The following is a 13,907-nucleotide window of genomic DNA, read 5'->3' on the forward strand; positions in this document are numbered from 1 at the left end:
ATGTCCGATAATTCCTGCTCAACAACTTTCGGGTTTGTGTGAATTATTCAAAATTATTCAAACAACGGAGAAGACTTTGAATGTGCGAGGGATACAATATTAAATGTGCTCCTTTGGACTGATTAAAACATATTTATGTTTTCCTGTTGAAGTTGTGCGAGGAGCTTTGTTCAGGAGAAAATAATGAACCACACATTACGACATTCTGTGACCTTTTCGGTTCAGTTCAAACAACGAAGGCCGGATGTCAGAGTTGTAACTTTTCCTGGATTTAATTTGCTTTTATATTTATTTGAAGTTCTATCTTTTATCCTAAGAAGCAATCATTTAAACCCCCTGAACCATATCCCATCAGCAATATGTTAATATACAGTTGTGGTTCTAATGAGCCTACAAAGATTGCTCTTCTTCTTCTTCTTCCTCTATCACCATCATCATCGTCATTAACACGTTACGCATGGAAAGACTGGACTGCGGCCTTAAAGCAGACGCAGAGTAAAGGGGACTTTATTTGCACAGTTTTAATATATTCAACCACAGACTGTGAATGGTTGTAATGATATTACACAATTACACCGGTGAGACATTTGTCTCCTCTATGGTCCAACCACAGAGAGCGTCTCCTGCCCTGTGACCCCGTTGAGGAAATTGGGTATAAATTACAATTTTCATTTAAAAGGCCACGCCGGATATATTGTTTTTAAATGATTTGAAGTCAGAGGCTGAGTCTTTTTTTTGTCCTTATCAATGAAAGTGAAAGAATGTGCTTCCCCTAAATAGGATCGAAGCTGCAATGTGCCAAAAAGACGCAACTTCTTTCAGGCAAGACTGATCATGAAAAACGATGGTTACACAACAGTTCCTGGTCTCTCTCTCTCTCTCCTCCCCCCCCTCTCGTATCTACCCCCTTTCCGTCAATATCTCCCCTCTCTCCCGTTCTCTCCCGTTCTCTCCTCTCTCCCAACCGGTTGAGGCACATGGCAAAAGGTGGGACAGTATTGAAGGTGTGTATTTATGCTCTGGTAACGTTGGTGTTTTAATGGAAAATGGAGAACAGATGTACTTTGAAGCTAAATCACGCACTAATCCTCTTCTACACCGTTGGTCACAAAACAACGGCAATCATGAGTGTATTTTTTAAATTTGTGCTTGATCATATCCAACATGTCCACATTTGAATATTTAGTGAAAAGGTTTCCCCCTGCAGCTGAGGCAACATCTGGCCGATCCCCTGCATGTGAGTGTAATTTACTCAAAGACGAATCCATCAGAAGCCTCTCGACCCTTTGATCCGATGCTGCCTCGGGGCCCACGGAGGCTCCCCAGCCACCCGGAGAGGAGCTGCAGCCATCAGCCCACAGAGAGCGGCCCTGCACGGTCACGGCCCACTGGGTTTCACCTCCACAAGATGTCGCCACCAGCCACCACCAACACCTTGAGATGGTGCCAAACCATTTCTGCACAACGACCCCGCTGAGTTAAAATGGAGTAAAACCACTCATGCTCGATGGCTGAATCATTGGTGAAAGCTGGCAACGCATTCCAGTTGGTATTCATGCGCAATATTAGCTGCTGTTGAGTTACAGCTTCCCCCTGCTGTGGGTTTATTCGAGCTGGAGATTATTCTTTGCCTTCCAGATGTGAGGCGATGCACCATCCAGCCACTAGGTGAGGCCCAAGCACAGAAACACACCTATTTCTTTATTCTGATTTTGAAATCATCTCAATAAGAAAAGTTGCTCTGATCGGACTCAGATCCAACTTTTAATTTGTCAATACTTTTCCCTCTCTTGATGTAAAACCATTTAATTTTTGTACTTTTCATGTAAAACAACAATTGAAGAGGTCAACATTTGTTGGTTAAGTAGCTAACTCAGAACTTTAGTATTGTAAAATTATCGTTTTTCATGTAAAACCACAATTACAGAGATATTAAATTATTGGTTAAGTAGCCTAACTAAAAAACTTTGTAAAGTAAAATGATAAACCACAGAGAGACTTATTTGAAGTGGATGAATTGTTGTGCCAAAGGACGCAATGATGTAAACAGATGGCTGAAGACTTTCCAGCTTATTGTCTCTTTATGGAGGGAAGACAAAGAGCTGCAAAGGCCAACAGACCCCAACAACTGGATCAGCTCTAATTAAAGAGAGAGAGGGGGGGGGGAAGAGAGAGAGAGAGAGGGTGTGTGTGTGAGAGAGAGAGAGAGAGAGAGAGAGAGAGAGAGAGAGAGAGAGAGAGAGAGAGAGAGAGAGAGAGAGAGCATTCAGTGGAGCTGAACCAGTAGCTGCAGTAGAGCGCTCCTACTCCAAGTCTCTCAGACTCATTTTATTTCAGCCATGCTCTGTCGTCCCCTTCTCCTTGGGTTTTTTATCTTTACGTCGGTGACATGTTTTCTTTTGCGATAGTTTTGGTGCATTTCTTGGCTCTTCAGCTGCGACACTGTGCAGCTGATCTGTGCAACTGGACCGGGAGGTGAGGAACTTTACACATTTCAAGAAAAAGAGGGAGAGAGGGAAACAAGGGCACGTTGACCATTTGCCGGGGTGATATTTAAAAATGGTTTATGTTGTAACTAATGACTTTATTAATGTTTTATAAAGCATTCGTTAATACTTTAAGGTTTGGTTAAAAGTTACGAATAAGAGTAAAATATGAGTTGAACTCCATTTGACGTCCATTTATTAACAACATTAACACGAGGCTTGATGGATTAAACCCCTTCGTCAATGACTTAATGGTATTTACAAATACTGGCTGATTAGAATAACTAGAATAACTATTATTTGTGAATAGAAACAATTAAAAACATCCATTTGGATTTTTGCACATCCTTTTTTGCACAAGTAGATTATTAATTAAGGATTGATAGAGTCAATGGTACTATATGTCGTCCACGCCACATTTCACAAGGTAGTAAATATTAACTTTCACGCTTTTGGAATGTTTTCCCCTCTTAATCCAGCGGTTTTGCAGCTGGCGTGGACTCCAGGATCGTGCTCCAGGTGCGGCTGCGGTGCACCGAGGGCTCGGTGAGGTGGCTGTACCCAGGCCAGGCTCTCCGGGTGGTGCTGGAGCCGAACCTGTCCTCCAACCTGCGCACCACCGTCTGCATCAAACCGTCGCCCTCCTTCCGCGGGGCCAGTGTGTTCGTGGAACGCGCCGGAGAGCTGGAGCTGCTGGTGGCGGACGGAGAGCGGCCGCAGCAGGTCTTCTGTTTCCGGGCTGAAGGATCGCGCAGGCCCGCTTTATACCTCCAGGCCAGCCCGCAGAGTGACGGGCACTGGAGCAGACGCACGATGAGCTTCAGATACGAGCTGCTGGGGAACAGGAGCGCGGCGCCCAGCCTGGGTCACAGCGGGCAACAGGGTGAGTGCACCCCCTGAGTTTGACCCGATGGAGATCACTGAAAAATTATACACTGTGATAAAAAAAAAAGGTTTTAGTATAGTAACGATAATGACGTATTGGTGAGTAATACAATGTTTACTGAAGATTATTTAGTGGAAGAGGAACTGAGAACAAGCTGCAGCATTTCTCTCTGGTAAAATAATTGTATTTAGGCTACAGCAATTAGATGTATTCAGTTACAACTGTGGTTCTAAGTCATTATTCAGACCAATATCTGGGTTTGCTTTACTGATCACACCAACCTCTTCACTGCTGCAGATCTGAACCAAAATCTCTTTATCAACAGCTTATTGAGCTTATTTTTTACAGAACAATAAACATGTATAACCATATTTTAATCAAACATACAGGACAAACATCATTTATAAGATTTTTCCACAGCATAGCAACCCCAAATTTCCTCTTATTGGCTGAAAAAAAGCATTAGATTTTAACAAATTAACTATTAATAGAGCCATTAGTTAAAAATTGATAAATTATCTGTTATAAACCTTTACAAAACCTTAATAAAAAAAGGTGGCACCACAAATTCTAATCATAAGATGTGACCAGACACGATCCTTGATTAGTCCCACACCAGGGGAATATGCTGTGTTGCAGCAGCAGATATCACAGTCAAAAAATAAACAGTAAAAGTAAAAAAATAAGTAAGTAAATGTGCAATATAAACACACGGATAAATAAAAATGTAAACTGAATGATAAATACGGTGTAAACAGCAAATTATATAGTGCAACATTAGCCATTGAATTACACAGATAGAAATGAGCACCATCAGCTAATGATCTCTTGCAAGTGGAGAGTGAGGGACTTCGACTGACCAAATCCTAACCCCATAGGTTTAGGGAAAAAAAGCGGTTATTTAATTACAGACCCCAGTTTTTTCCATGTGGACCATGCAGCTGCTGGTCAGTCTTATGTTTTGTCTGGCTGTCTGGTTTCCATCGAGGGACAAAGCAGAGAGGACGGAGCAGACCACGGGGCGGCTGGAGGGCATTGGGCCAGGGGAGCTGAATTGAGACTGCAAATAGTTTGCAGATTCCACAAATGCCTCAGCATTGTGCATGCGTGTTTATTAGCATTTATCCATGTGTGCGGGCCTTTCCCAAAGTGGTGATGTCATGCTCCGTCTTTAACAGACAGCTGCTGGTTTATCTCCTCTGTGTTGCCAGTCTGGCAGAGTGTTTGACTCCTGCGTTCGCCTGCATTGGCACAGGGTCATTCAATTAGGTAGGTACAATGGGAGTCAAACACAGGGTCAAGACTATTGGGGGTTTTTGATCTGCAGGCAACGTGGTGGGCAGGGCACCTAAAAGAGCACAAACACAGGAGCAGCATTCCTTCTCCTAAACCCGGGTTTCTTCGCCCTGTGACGCGAGGAGGCAGAAGAATGAAGCTGGTATGTGTCTGTGTGGGAGGGAGGAGAAATGACAACATCTATCATTCACTGTCATTCTTACAGAGCTTTGGGTCACGCATGGTTTGCAAGCAGTTGATTATGATTGACGAAGATATAGAAAAAGAAAAAGAAACTATGTGATGCAAGTTTTCATCATCTTACAGCAAAAATGTTTCTGTCCACAGCTTCTTGTCGACCCTGCAATGATACTGAACTCCTGATGGCCATCTGCAACAGTGACTTTGGTAGGTACATGTACAGAGAAATGTAACTAATTGTAGGCAACTATTATACTAAGAGCTTGAGGTCAACATTAATTAACAACTGTCCTGTATATAATACACTTGCAGTGGTTGTATTGAACTTAATTTTATGTGTTTGTGAACAAAACAACTCAAATTAATCCCATTAAAAATACAGAAAAATAAAGAAAAGGACTTAAAACTCACCTTAAAGTTGGACATCTGTGTGAAGTCAGTGAGAGAAGTTGAAAATTCTTGTCTTCCAGTTTGTGTTTCCTCAGTTCAAATATTAAACTTTGCTACTTTCTCCAAAAGCTACTGAGAGCTGACGGGATCATTTCATAGTTTGAACGGAACTTGGATTTAATTTTTTTTTTAAAGATGAGGCCTTGAGGTGTAAGGCCTTTGCAGTTTCCCTCCAACAGTGACTTGCTTATTCACTTCCTTATTTCATACAAATAAATATTTTTGTGTAAATCCAGAGAAGTTGATGCATCACAGTGAAATAGTGCTTTATGTAAAATACATGTGTCCCCTTCTCCAACTCCATGTTCAACCCTCATTGAGTTTAAAACACTAGGACTGACAGCAGGCTGTGGGCCTACGCACACAATATTTATTACATGTTAATTCAATGTAAAACCCTTAGTGATTCAGTGGCTCTTTTTCAACATGAAACTTTTATTTAATGTTAAATCAACTTCAAACAGAAAGAAACTTTTCATGTTGAATTAACAAAGATTTCTGCCTGTAAACAAACAGAATTACAAAATAAAAGTAGTGAGAAAAGTCTGAATGATATAAAACCACAGTGAAGAGTCCGGAGATCAACAAACAAACAAGAAAACAACCCTTTCAGCGATAAACAACAAATAAACAAATCATTCTATTTCAAATACAAAACAACAGAGGATCTCAGCTCAAGTTTCACTTCTGTTCAGTTCAGCTTTTCCTCCACTAGTGAACCATCAGTCCCAAACAAATGCATAGAAGAAGTGAAGTGAGGAAGTGAGACTGTGCTGGACTCACCTGATGTTCACAGGAGATCAGCTGTTTGTTTGGAGACTGAGCTGCTGCTGGAACACTCCTCTCCACAGGGAGACGCCATCATGACTTCGACTCTTCCGTATTCGAAGGTGGAAAAGGCGGGATCAGTCCGGTACAATCTGATTGGCTGGACTGAACCAGGTGTTGGAGCGGGTGGGGGGCGGGGCGTGAATTGAACGTGTATTTTGAAAAAAGTATCAGAATAAAAAAAAATTACATCCAAACTGGCATACAATCTCAGTTGCTAAAAGTACATTTTATACATAGAATGAAAATAAATATACTTTCATTTTAATTAAACTTTCATAACATGGCAAAATATATGCAAAGGTATACTTCTTCTAGGACATTTACTAGTATTTGTACATTGTAAAATTTAGGTTATGGATCTGAATATTTGATCCACAAATATTTAATCTTACCTGAATTAAGATTAAAATCCGTTATCATGGTCTGGTGTATGTTCTGCAAAGCCGCAGGTCTGCAGACTGTGCAGTCAGCAGATGTCAAACAGATACAGCTGTATGGGCAGCTGCACAATTGGAGAGACCCGTGCTAGAGAGGAATCAATAGAGTTTATTCTTCATGCTCTCGTCTCACAGAAGCACCATGTTCATTTTTAGAAAAAGGGAAATCACACGAGCAGCATAATTGAGAAAGAAAAATAAAAGACGAGAGGAAAGAATGGATGTAGATTTGGAGATAAAAGGGATTTATATAGATTTTTTCTTTTCTTTTTCAGTGATCCGAGGCCACATCAAGAACATCTCCCACAGCTCTGCAAGTCAGACATCGTCGGTGGAGGTGTCAGCGGTGAGGGTGTACTGGCAGCGTAGTGGAGTGTTTGAGCGACATGTGGATCCGGGGTCACCTCGGTCCGTCTCAACGTGGCATGGACACATCCACGCACTCCTGCAGTGCCACGTGAAGCCTGGGGACGGAGAGTTTCTCTTCACAGGGTCAGAACACTTTGGGGAAGCGTGGTTAGGGTGTGCACCGCGATACAAAGACTTCCTCTCCGTCTACCAGACTGCCCGGGCGGCACGTCGGAATTCCTGTGACTTCCCTTTAGACTGAGGAAGTGTGTTGTTGTAGCACCACTGAGCCCGACAGTCTTAATCCACAGGCATTTTCACCCCTGTACTGGCAGTGTGGGATCCCTGTGATGTTTTAATGTGCCATCCTGGTGGCATCGAATATCACCAGCAGAGACAGAGTGACTGATTTTCTGGTGAAACGCACATTTGGAGGAGTGGAACAGGAGCAAACAGCAGGGGCCTCCTGCACCAGGGCTCAGGGAGGGCCTGCTTTTGTCTCTCTCACATCACCGTCCTCGGCCCTGGGAGACTAGGAAGGGGTTGGGTGGCTGCTCGGTCTTTGTGCGTCTCCACACATCCACTGTTGTTCACTTTGCCGGCTCTGTGTGAGAGTTGCCCTCTGAACTGTGGTGGGAGGGGAAGACTGAAGGGCCGCCATTTTTCAAGGTTGTCTTCATGAATAAAGGCTTGAACATGTGTGATTGTGGAGCTATACTTTTATGCCATTTTATCCTATGTGTTTTGTGTATTTATGTGATGTACATTGAAAGTAAATCATCTTATGACTCCACTCTGCCTCGTTTATTCAAAGGATGATTTACAATATCGTCCAATTCTTGTAAAAAATATATTTTCCTTTATTTCAATAATATATCAATTTTTTGACATTTTCATTTGATCAGAGGCCACATTACATCGTTTAGGTATTGAGATGAGCCACAGACACTTGTGGTAGAAGTTTATATTTGATTGGATTCAATAAATCTATTTAATCATCAAGTTCAAAAGCTTTAAAACTGTCAAGCTTCCTAATAAAGTAAAAAAAATAGCTTTTTGTTGTGTTTCCTATGTCAAGATCACATTGACATTTGACTTACTTGATTGCAGCAAAATATTTTACTCAGAAGTTATTTCGAACAAACACCACAATGATGAACGTTTAAAAGTCCACGTGGTTTTTGACGAGTAGAACTTGCATTTTATTATCCATCCTCAATTATAAATACATTTATTTATAGTAGCACGAACAGTTTCAATGTTTAAATTTCAAACATATTCATTAGTATTTTTTTATCTTAACAGAGTCTGGTCAGTTCATTTAATCAGTGGAGCGTTTAGAAGTGAGCCGAGCATAAAAATCTAAATTTCATGAGCTCCTCTGACTCTTGCACACAGGCCCCCTTAAGACTCTTTCAGATAGGTGGCCTGGTAAAGGCCTGGATGAACTCCGGCCCCCGTTTCCCATCATTGCATAATCTCTGGTCTTTTACATAGAATGGGATTTAGAGCTGAAGAGTCCGACAAACATATTTTGTTCTCTTTTCAATCCCATCCTCTCCCCTGTAATATGTAATGTAATATGATAATAGGATAGCCCTACCATATAAATAAACACAAAATCTCCTCAGATGGCCAAAGCTGTGAGCAGACTGAATCAGACTTTTCTTTTGAGCTGTGTGGCCCCTGCATCAAGACGGCCCAAGAAGACGAATGGACAGATGTGAGGCCCCAAAGCCTGGGGATCCTCCCCCTCGGCCCCTCCCACAAGAGGAGAACAATTAATTTACTTTTAAAGCAACTGCTTTCCGAGCCTATTCCACACTTCTCCTTGGCTGAGCAGGGCTCACAAATTGGTGTGTTGAACTTTTTATGAGGACTAAATAGCTGCCAATGAAAGTGTAAATGACTGTGTGGTGAATGGGGCCCACACAATGGCCCTGCAGTGGCAAGGCCTCCGGCAGACATAATGACCATTGTCACGGCTGCTGTCATCTAGAAACCATCAGGGCTCATGAATCCGAGGAGCCAGAGGAGAGAGAGCTCTCACTCAACCCTCGTTTTCTCTTCTCGTTTATTTCTGCTAAATATTCTTTTATTTCTCAGTAGCTCATCTCTTCGTTTGCATGTCGCCTGTGTTGGTCTCAGCTACAGCTTGATAAGCTGCATGAAGTTTTGGAGGAATTAATGCCTTTGTTCGAAACAGGTTTAGAAACATTATACTTGTTGCGCTCCGTGGTGAAGATCAATTCTAATATAGAAACATTTTCTGGGTATACACTTATAATTAAATGCTGCAAAATGTGAATGTTACCCGAAATCAAAATCTTCCACAAACTTTTTTCATCATTCAGAAGCTCAGTTTGAAGTCTCCTCCCTCAGTATTGTTCCATGGGGGCCACCATGTCAAATTTCTAAGCAAAATATAGCCTCTCTGCAGGCTTTTCAGAACGCACAATCCTCATCTCTGGGAATTCCAGCAGGCTCTCATGGGGAACGAGCCCAGGAGGGCGCAGAGTGGAGCTGCTGCATGGTGCATCGGCAGGAGTCCACCCAGACTGGGGGGTAATTGGTTTATCCCACCGCCTGGCCTGCTTTCCCATGTGGGCCACTGCTGCGGGGAGGCAGAGGGGTACAATATGGAAACAGCATGATACCCTCATGTGCCGAACGAGCATTCACTGCTGCGGCTATAGAGAGTGAAGACAGGGGACCGGGAACACAAAGCTGCAGCAGAGATGTCTCTTGGCTTTGAAAAGCCATTTGGTCTCCTTTTAACAGTGAGCTGCATTTGTGGCTGAAAATGGGAAGTAATTGAATTTTGGCTCAAGATATTCTTCTTAATTCAAAAGGAAATTAAATAGAGAATTTCCTTCTCCACATATAATCGTGCACCTGGTTCAAAGATGGTTTTCTTCTCATGTCCTTGTGAGTCTGACGTGACAATGATACAAGCAAGATTTAGGACGTTGAAACTTGAAAAGGAATCATGACTTTATTTACAACGAGATGTGCAAACTCAGCTTTCTGCTTTTTTCTGTTCCTTGCCACATTTTGAGGGAGAGACAAGTTTACTCATCTTACTAATCATCTACAGCTCTGTTTAAGTTTACCTATAATGCGGCTGAACCAGTTTAATATTAAATGAACCTCTTAGCTCAGTATAATATTAAATTCTGCACACGCGCTTTGTTTCATACTCATCACAGTGAATGTGTCAGAAAACACGTTTTTCACAATGTTGGTCTCACAAAGGTTTATTGTGTAACAACAATTGTTGAACATTTGAAAGAAGTTATGTTGTATCTGAAGTTGATGTTCACACGATCTCATTTCAAAATGAGTCGGATCTTCCGGTCTCCAAGAAGGAGGCTGCAAAAAACAGGAAAACAGTTACATAGTTTTTAATTTTAGTTTCATTTGTTATAATAAATCAAGTTACGGCGACATCAGGGTAAGTATGTCAGTGTGAAAGTGTAAATGGCCTGTCACACCTACCGGACCAGAACAGCTGCTATTAGACCTCCTCCGATGGGTCCCACCCAGTAGACCCAGTGAAAGGTCCAGTAGTTGTTCACTATGGCTGGACCAAAGGCTCTGGCCGAGTTCATACACGTCCCAGATATATCTCCACTGATAACACAGATAAAAAACTGATTTATGAATTATGATGCAAAATCAGGCACATTAAGGGAACGGATGTTTATGAGTGTGTGAAATTTGGTGCAGCTTGATTGAATTTAAAGGTTCAGTGTGTAAGATTTAGGTGAAAGGGATCTTTTGGCAGAAATTGAATATAAAATAATTCCAGTGATGTTTTCACTAGTGTGTTTCATCTAATTTGTACAAATTGATGTTTTCTTTACCCAAGAAGACAAATTAAACACCTTTTGAGTTTTTATGACAACTGACGGCTCCCACAGGTTCTCTTTCATGTTTGGAAGGGGAGGGTGAGGCGAGGTGTATTAAGATGCAATACACAACTTCACCACTAGATGTCACTAAGTTCTACACACTAAACCTTTAAGGGGACTGTTGGGCCTTGTTGGAGGTATGTGCTGTGCTGAGTGTCATGCTACTTCAGTTTGTGTCTATTTATATCGCTGCTGCAACAAAAACATGATATATAAATTGATCAAACTTCAAATATAATGAGAAATTAAAAAATCTGTAAATTTCCATTAATGCATCATGCAAAATGTTCCTTGTGCATTTAACTGTGAAAATAAAAATTGTCCTCACCCAGCCAAGATGTTTAAGATGACAGTGCAGCCGACCAAGAAGGGCACCATGGGGCTTCTGGTCTTGGCGTTCACGGCCCCCAGCAGCAGCACTATGGTGATCAGGCAGGTCATGGCGACCTCTGCAAACACAGCTCTTCCTACCTGACTGTCTGACTGCAGCAGATCGAACGCAGCCCCGTGGGCCTTGGCGTACTTCTCTTTGCAGGTCATTACCTGTTGGAGTCAGGCAGCTGGGAATCAGATGGGAAGAGATTTCATTTCATGAACATATAAGAGAGTCTATATGGAAACACAGCTTCACCTTTGCCATAGCAGCTCCAAGCACACCTCCAACCAGCTGAGATGCAAGGTATGGGGCCACCATGTTCATCTCCATGCCTCCACACAGGTAGATGGCCAGGGTGAATGTAGGGTTGAAATGGGAACCACTGGTGAAGCAGAAACAGAGAAAACATTTAGAAAGCATTGTCTTCAAACTATGAACTTTTAAAGTGATGCCAAGTCAATGGCTTTGAGGTAGATATTCATATGGGATGAAATAGTGATTGGATGAATAATGATGTTGGTTGTCAGGACTGATTTACTCAGGTGAGCCTTTTCAAAATAATAAATAATCCATGCCTCCATTATCTACACCACTTACCTTTTGAGATATTTTTAAACTAGTGGCTGTTCTCGGCTTTAGTCGTTTTGCTGTATTTTAACATGTGTTTTGTGTTATCTGTCCCTGCAGGTATTTATATAAGAAAAAGGGTTTTATAAGTAATTGATTATTAACCATCCAGTGTCCAATGATAACTATGACAAGGTAATTATCATTGGTGCAATCAAATGCACAATAATTGAATTTTGAAAGTATATTGATGATCCTCACCTGATTTCAGCCATGCAAGCCACCAGGACGGCCACAGCCAAACCATGCACCAGAGCCGGCTGCAGCCTCCCTGTGGTCTCCACATTCTCAATGACAGACACACAGCCGATAAACACGAAGAACATAGTCCCCACCAGCTCGCCCACGCAGGGCTGCAATAACCTCTCAAATCTGTTGGGCATTCTGGCCGGAGCCGGTTTGGACTCTGAAGTCATGAGAGACGTCTCAACTTCACCCATCTCCACCTTCTCATCGGCCATGACTCTTCAGTGAGGTCGTGGTGCTGAGCGCTGAAGGTGCAACACCGACTCCGCTGACCTGACCTGTGATAGTCCGAGTCTGAGTCTGTTCCTCCTGTGACCTCACAGACACTCTCTCTCTCTCTCTCTCTGTCTCTCTCTCTCTCTCTCTCTCTCTCTCTCTCTCTCTCTCTCTCTCTCTCTCTCTCTCTCTCTCTCATTAATCCAAACAAGCTTTTTCAACACTGCACTGGCTCAGGTAAACATTTCATGCGTTTGCTGCCAAGCTAGTAAATGAGTTTAAAAATAAGCCAGTTTCTGTCAGTGATTGAAACCCAATAAATCACACTGACGTTAAGGGGGAATAAACTAGACTTTTTCATAGTTTTCCATGGAAGGGTCAAAGGAAGATAAAGTAGGACAATGATTGTGGATGGCTAGATGCAGAAGTTAGGAATGAAAGTCATATATCTTGGGTAGTCTGATAATCCTCAGATAATAAACCCTTATGGTGTTTCAGCTGTTAAGAAAATATTAGCCTGGATCTGGATAAGGATGCGAGCCAGAAATGCTGAATGTTTACCCAAGAGCAAAGTCTAGACCTGGTTTCTAATTGAGGGGAAAGATAACTTGAGTTGAATTGCATACTTTCACGATACGGCAGATTTAACTTACTAATGAATGATCGCCTACAAGGTGATTATAGATTCTATAAAGAAAACACGCCGAGAAGGAGATGAACCAGAGTTTGCTCCCAAACCAAGTTTCTTCTAATCCAGCTCACATCGTCACCCTGAGCTGTGATTAGATAATATATATATCATATATATATATATATATGTTATTTATCATATGTTTTTTATATTATGTAATATATATAATATTTAGATCTTTACTACACAGAATCTTTTGATTATTTGCTGTTTTTATTGGATATTGAAATTTGGAAGCTAAAAAAAATCTGAAATGTCATTTCAAACAAATTGTCTTGATACCGACCCTTTCCATTATTTCAAATTGTGATACCCTGTTATGTTGTGCACATGCGAATAATGTTGAGTAATAGCAAATTCTGCAAAACAGGGGAGGTTGTTTTAATTCACCACCCATGGAAAAACACAATAATAGAATAATGCTGCGTGGTATAGATATCACTGAGGACTGCTCAGGGATTTTCAATGTGATTTTATGGCTTCGTGGGTCTCAAACAACAACACAACCTCCAAAAGTGACACACACAAAAAAGAAAAGCAGCATTGCATGTTTCACACTATCAGAGCTTTTGATTACTTCTTCAACAAGGCTGCAAAATGTGGCTTAAATTCAATACTGCACCTACTGGAGTTGCTGAGTGTATGTACACAAGTGCATACTGAGACATTAGTGAAATCTAGGCCAGGTCGTGTGTTTCCACTTGACTGCACAGCTGCTTGCAAATCACAGATGTGAAACCGTGCCACTGGTTGTTCTTTAACATCATCCAACCAGAGTTAAAGTATCTCAAGGGAAGGTTCAAAAGTTCCCCTGCTCTATGCTCAGTGGAATGAACACAAACACACACACACACACACACACACACACACACACACACACACACACACACACACACACACACACACACACACACACACGCACT

At 41.8% G+C, this 13,907-nt stretch overlaps 2 protein-coding genes across 2 annotated transcripts; one reads left to right on the forward strand and one right to left on the reverse strand.

Moving 5' to 3' along the window:
* Positions 1-1,904: 1,904 nt before the first annotated feature.
* LOC117766619 (meteorin-like protein) lies at positions 1,905-7,707 on the forward strand. The gene is made up of 4 exons (XM_034593834.1): positions 1,905-2,475; positions 2,966-3,369; positions 4,996-5,055; positions 6,842-7,707. The coding sequence occupies exons 1-4, from the start codon at positions 2,390-2,392 to the stop codon at positions 7,174-7,176; spliced, it is 885 nt and encodes a 294-aa protein (XP_034449725.1). The 5' UTR covers positions 1,905-2,389; the 3' UTR covers positions 7,177-7,707.
* A 2,180-nt stretch (positions 7,708-9,887) lies between these two features.
* Positions 9,888-12,416, reverse strand: aqp8b (aquaporin 8b). The gene is made up of 5 exons (XM_034593838.1): positions 12,033-12,416; positions 11,460-11,586; positions 11,157-11,371; positions 10,413-10,547; positions 9,888-10,286 (listed from the first exon to the last, which is right to left on the reverse strand). Exons 1-5 carry the CDS (start codon positions 12,290-12,292, stop codon positions 10,244-10,246), a joined length of 780 nt encoding a protein of 259 aa, XP_034449729.1. The 5' UTR covers positions 12,293-12,416; the 3' UTR covers positions 9,888-10,243.
* Between the last annotated feature and the right edge of the window lie 1,491 nt (positions 12,417-13,907).

The sequence above is a fragment of the Hippoglossus hippoglossus genome, chromosome 8, assembly GCF_009819705.1.
Source record: "Hippoglossus hippoglossus isolate fHipHip1 chromosome 8, fHipHip1.pri, whole genome shotgun sequence".
In the NCBI taxonomy this organism is placed as follows: domain Eukaryota; kingdom Metazoa; phylum Chordata; class Actinopteri; order Pleuronectiformes; family Pleuronectidae; genus Hippoglossus; species Hippoglossus hippoglossus.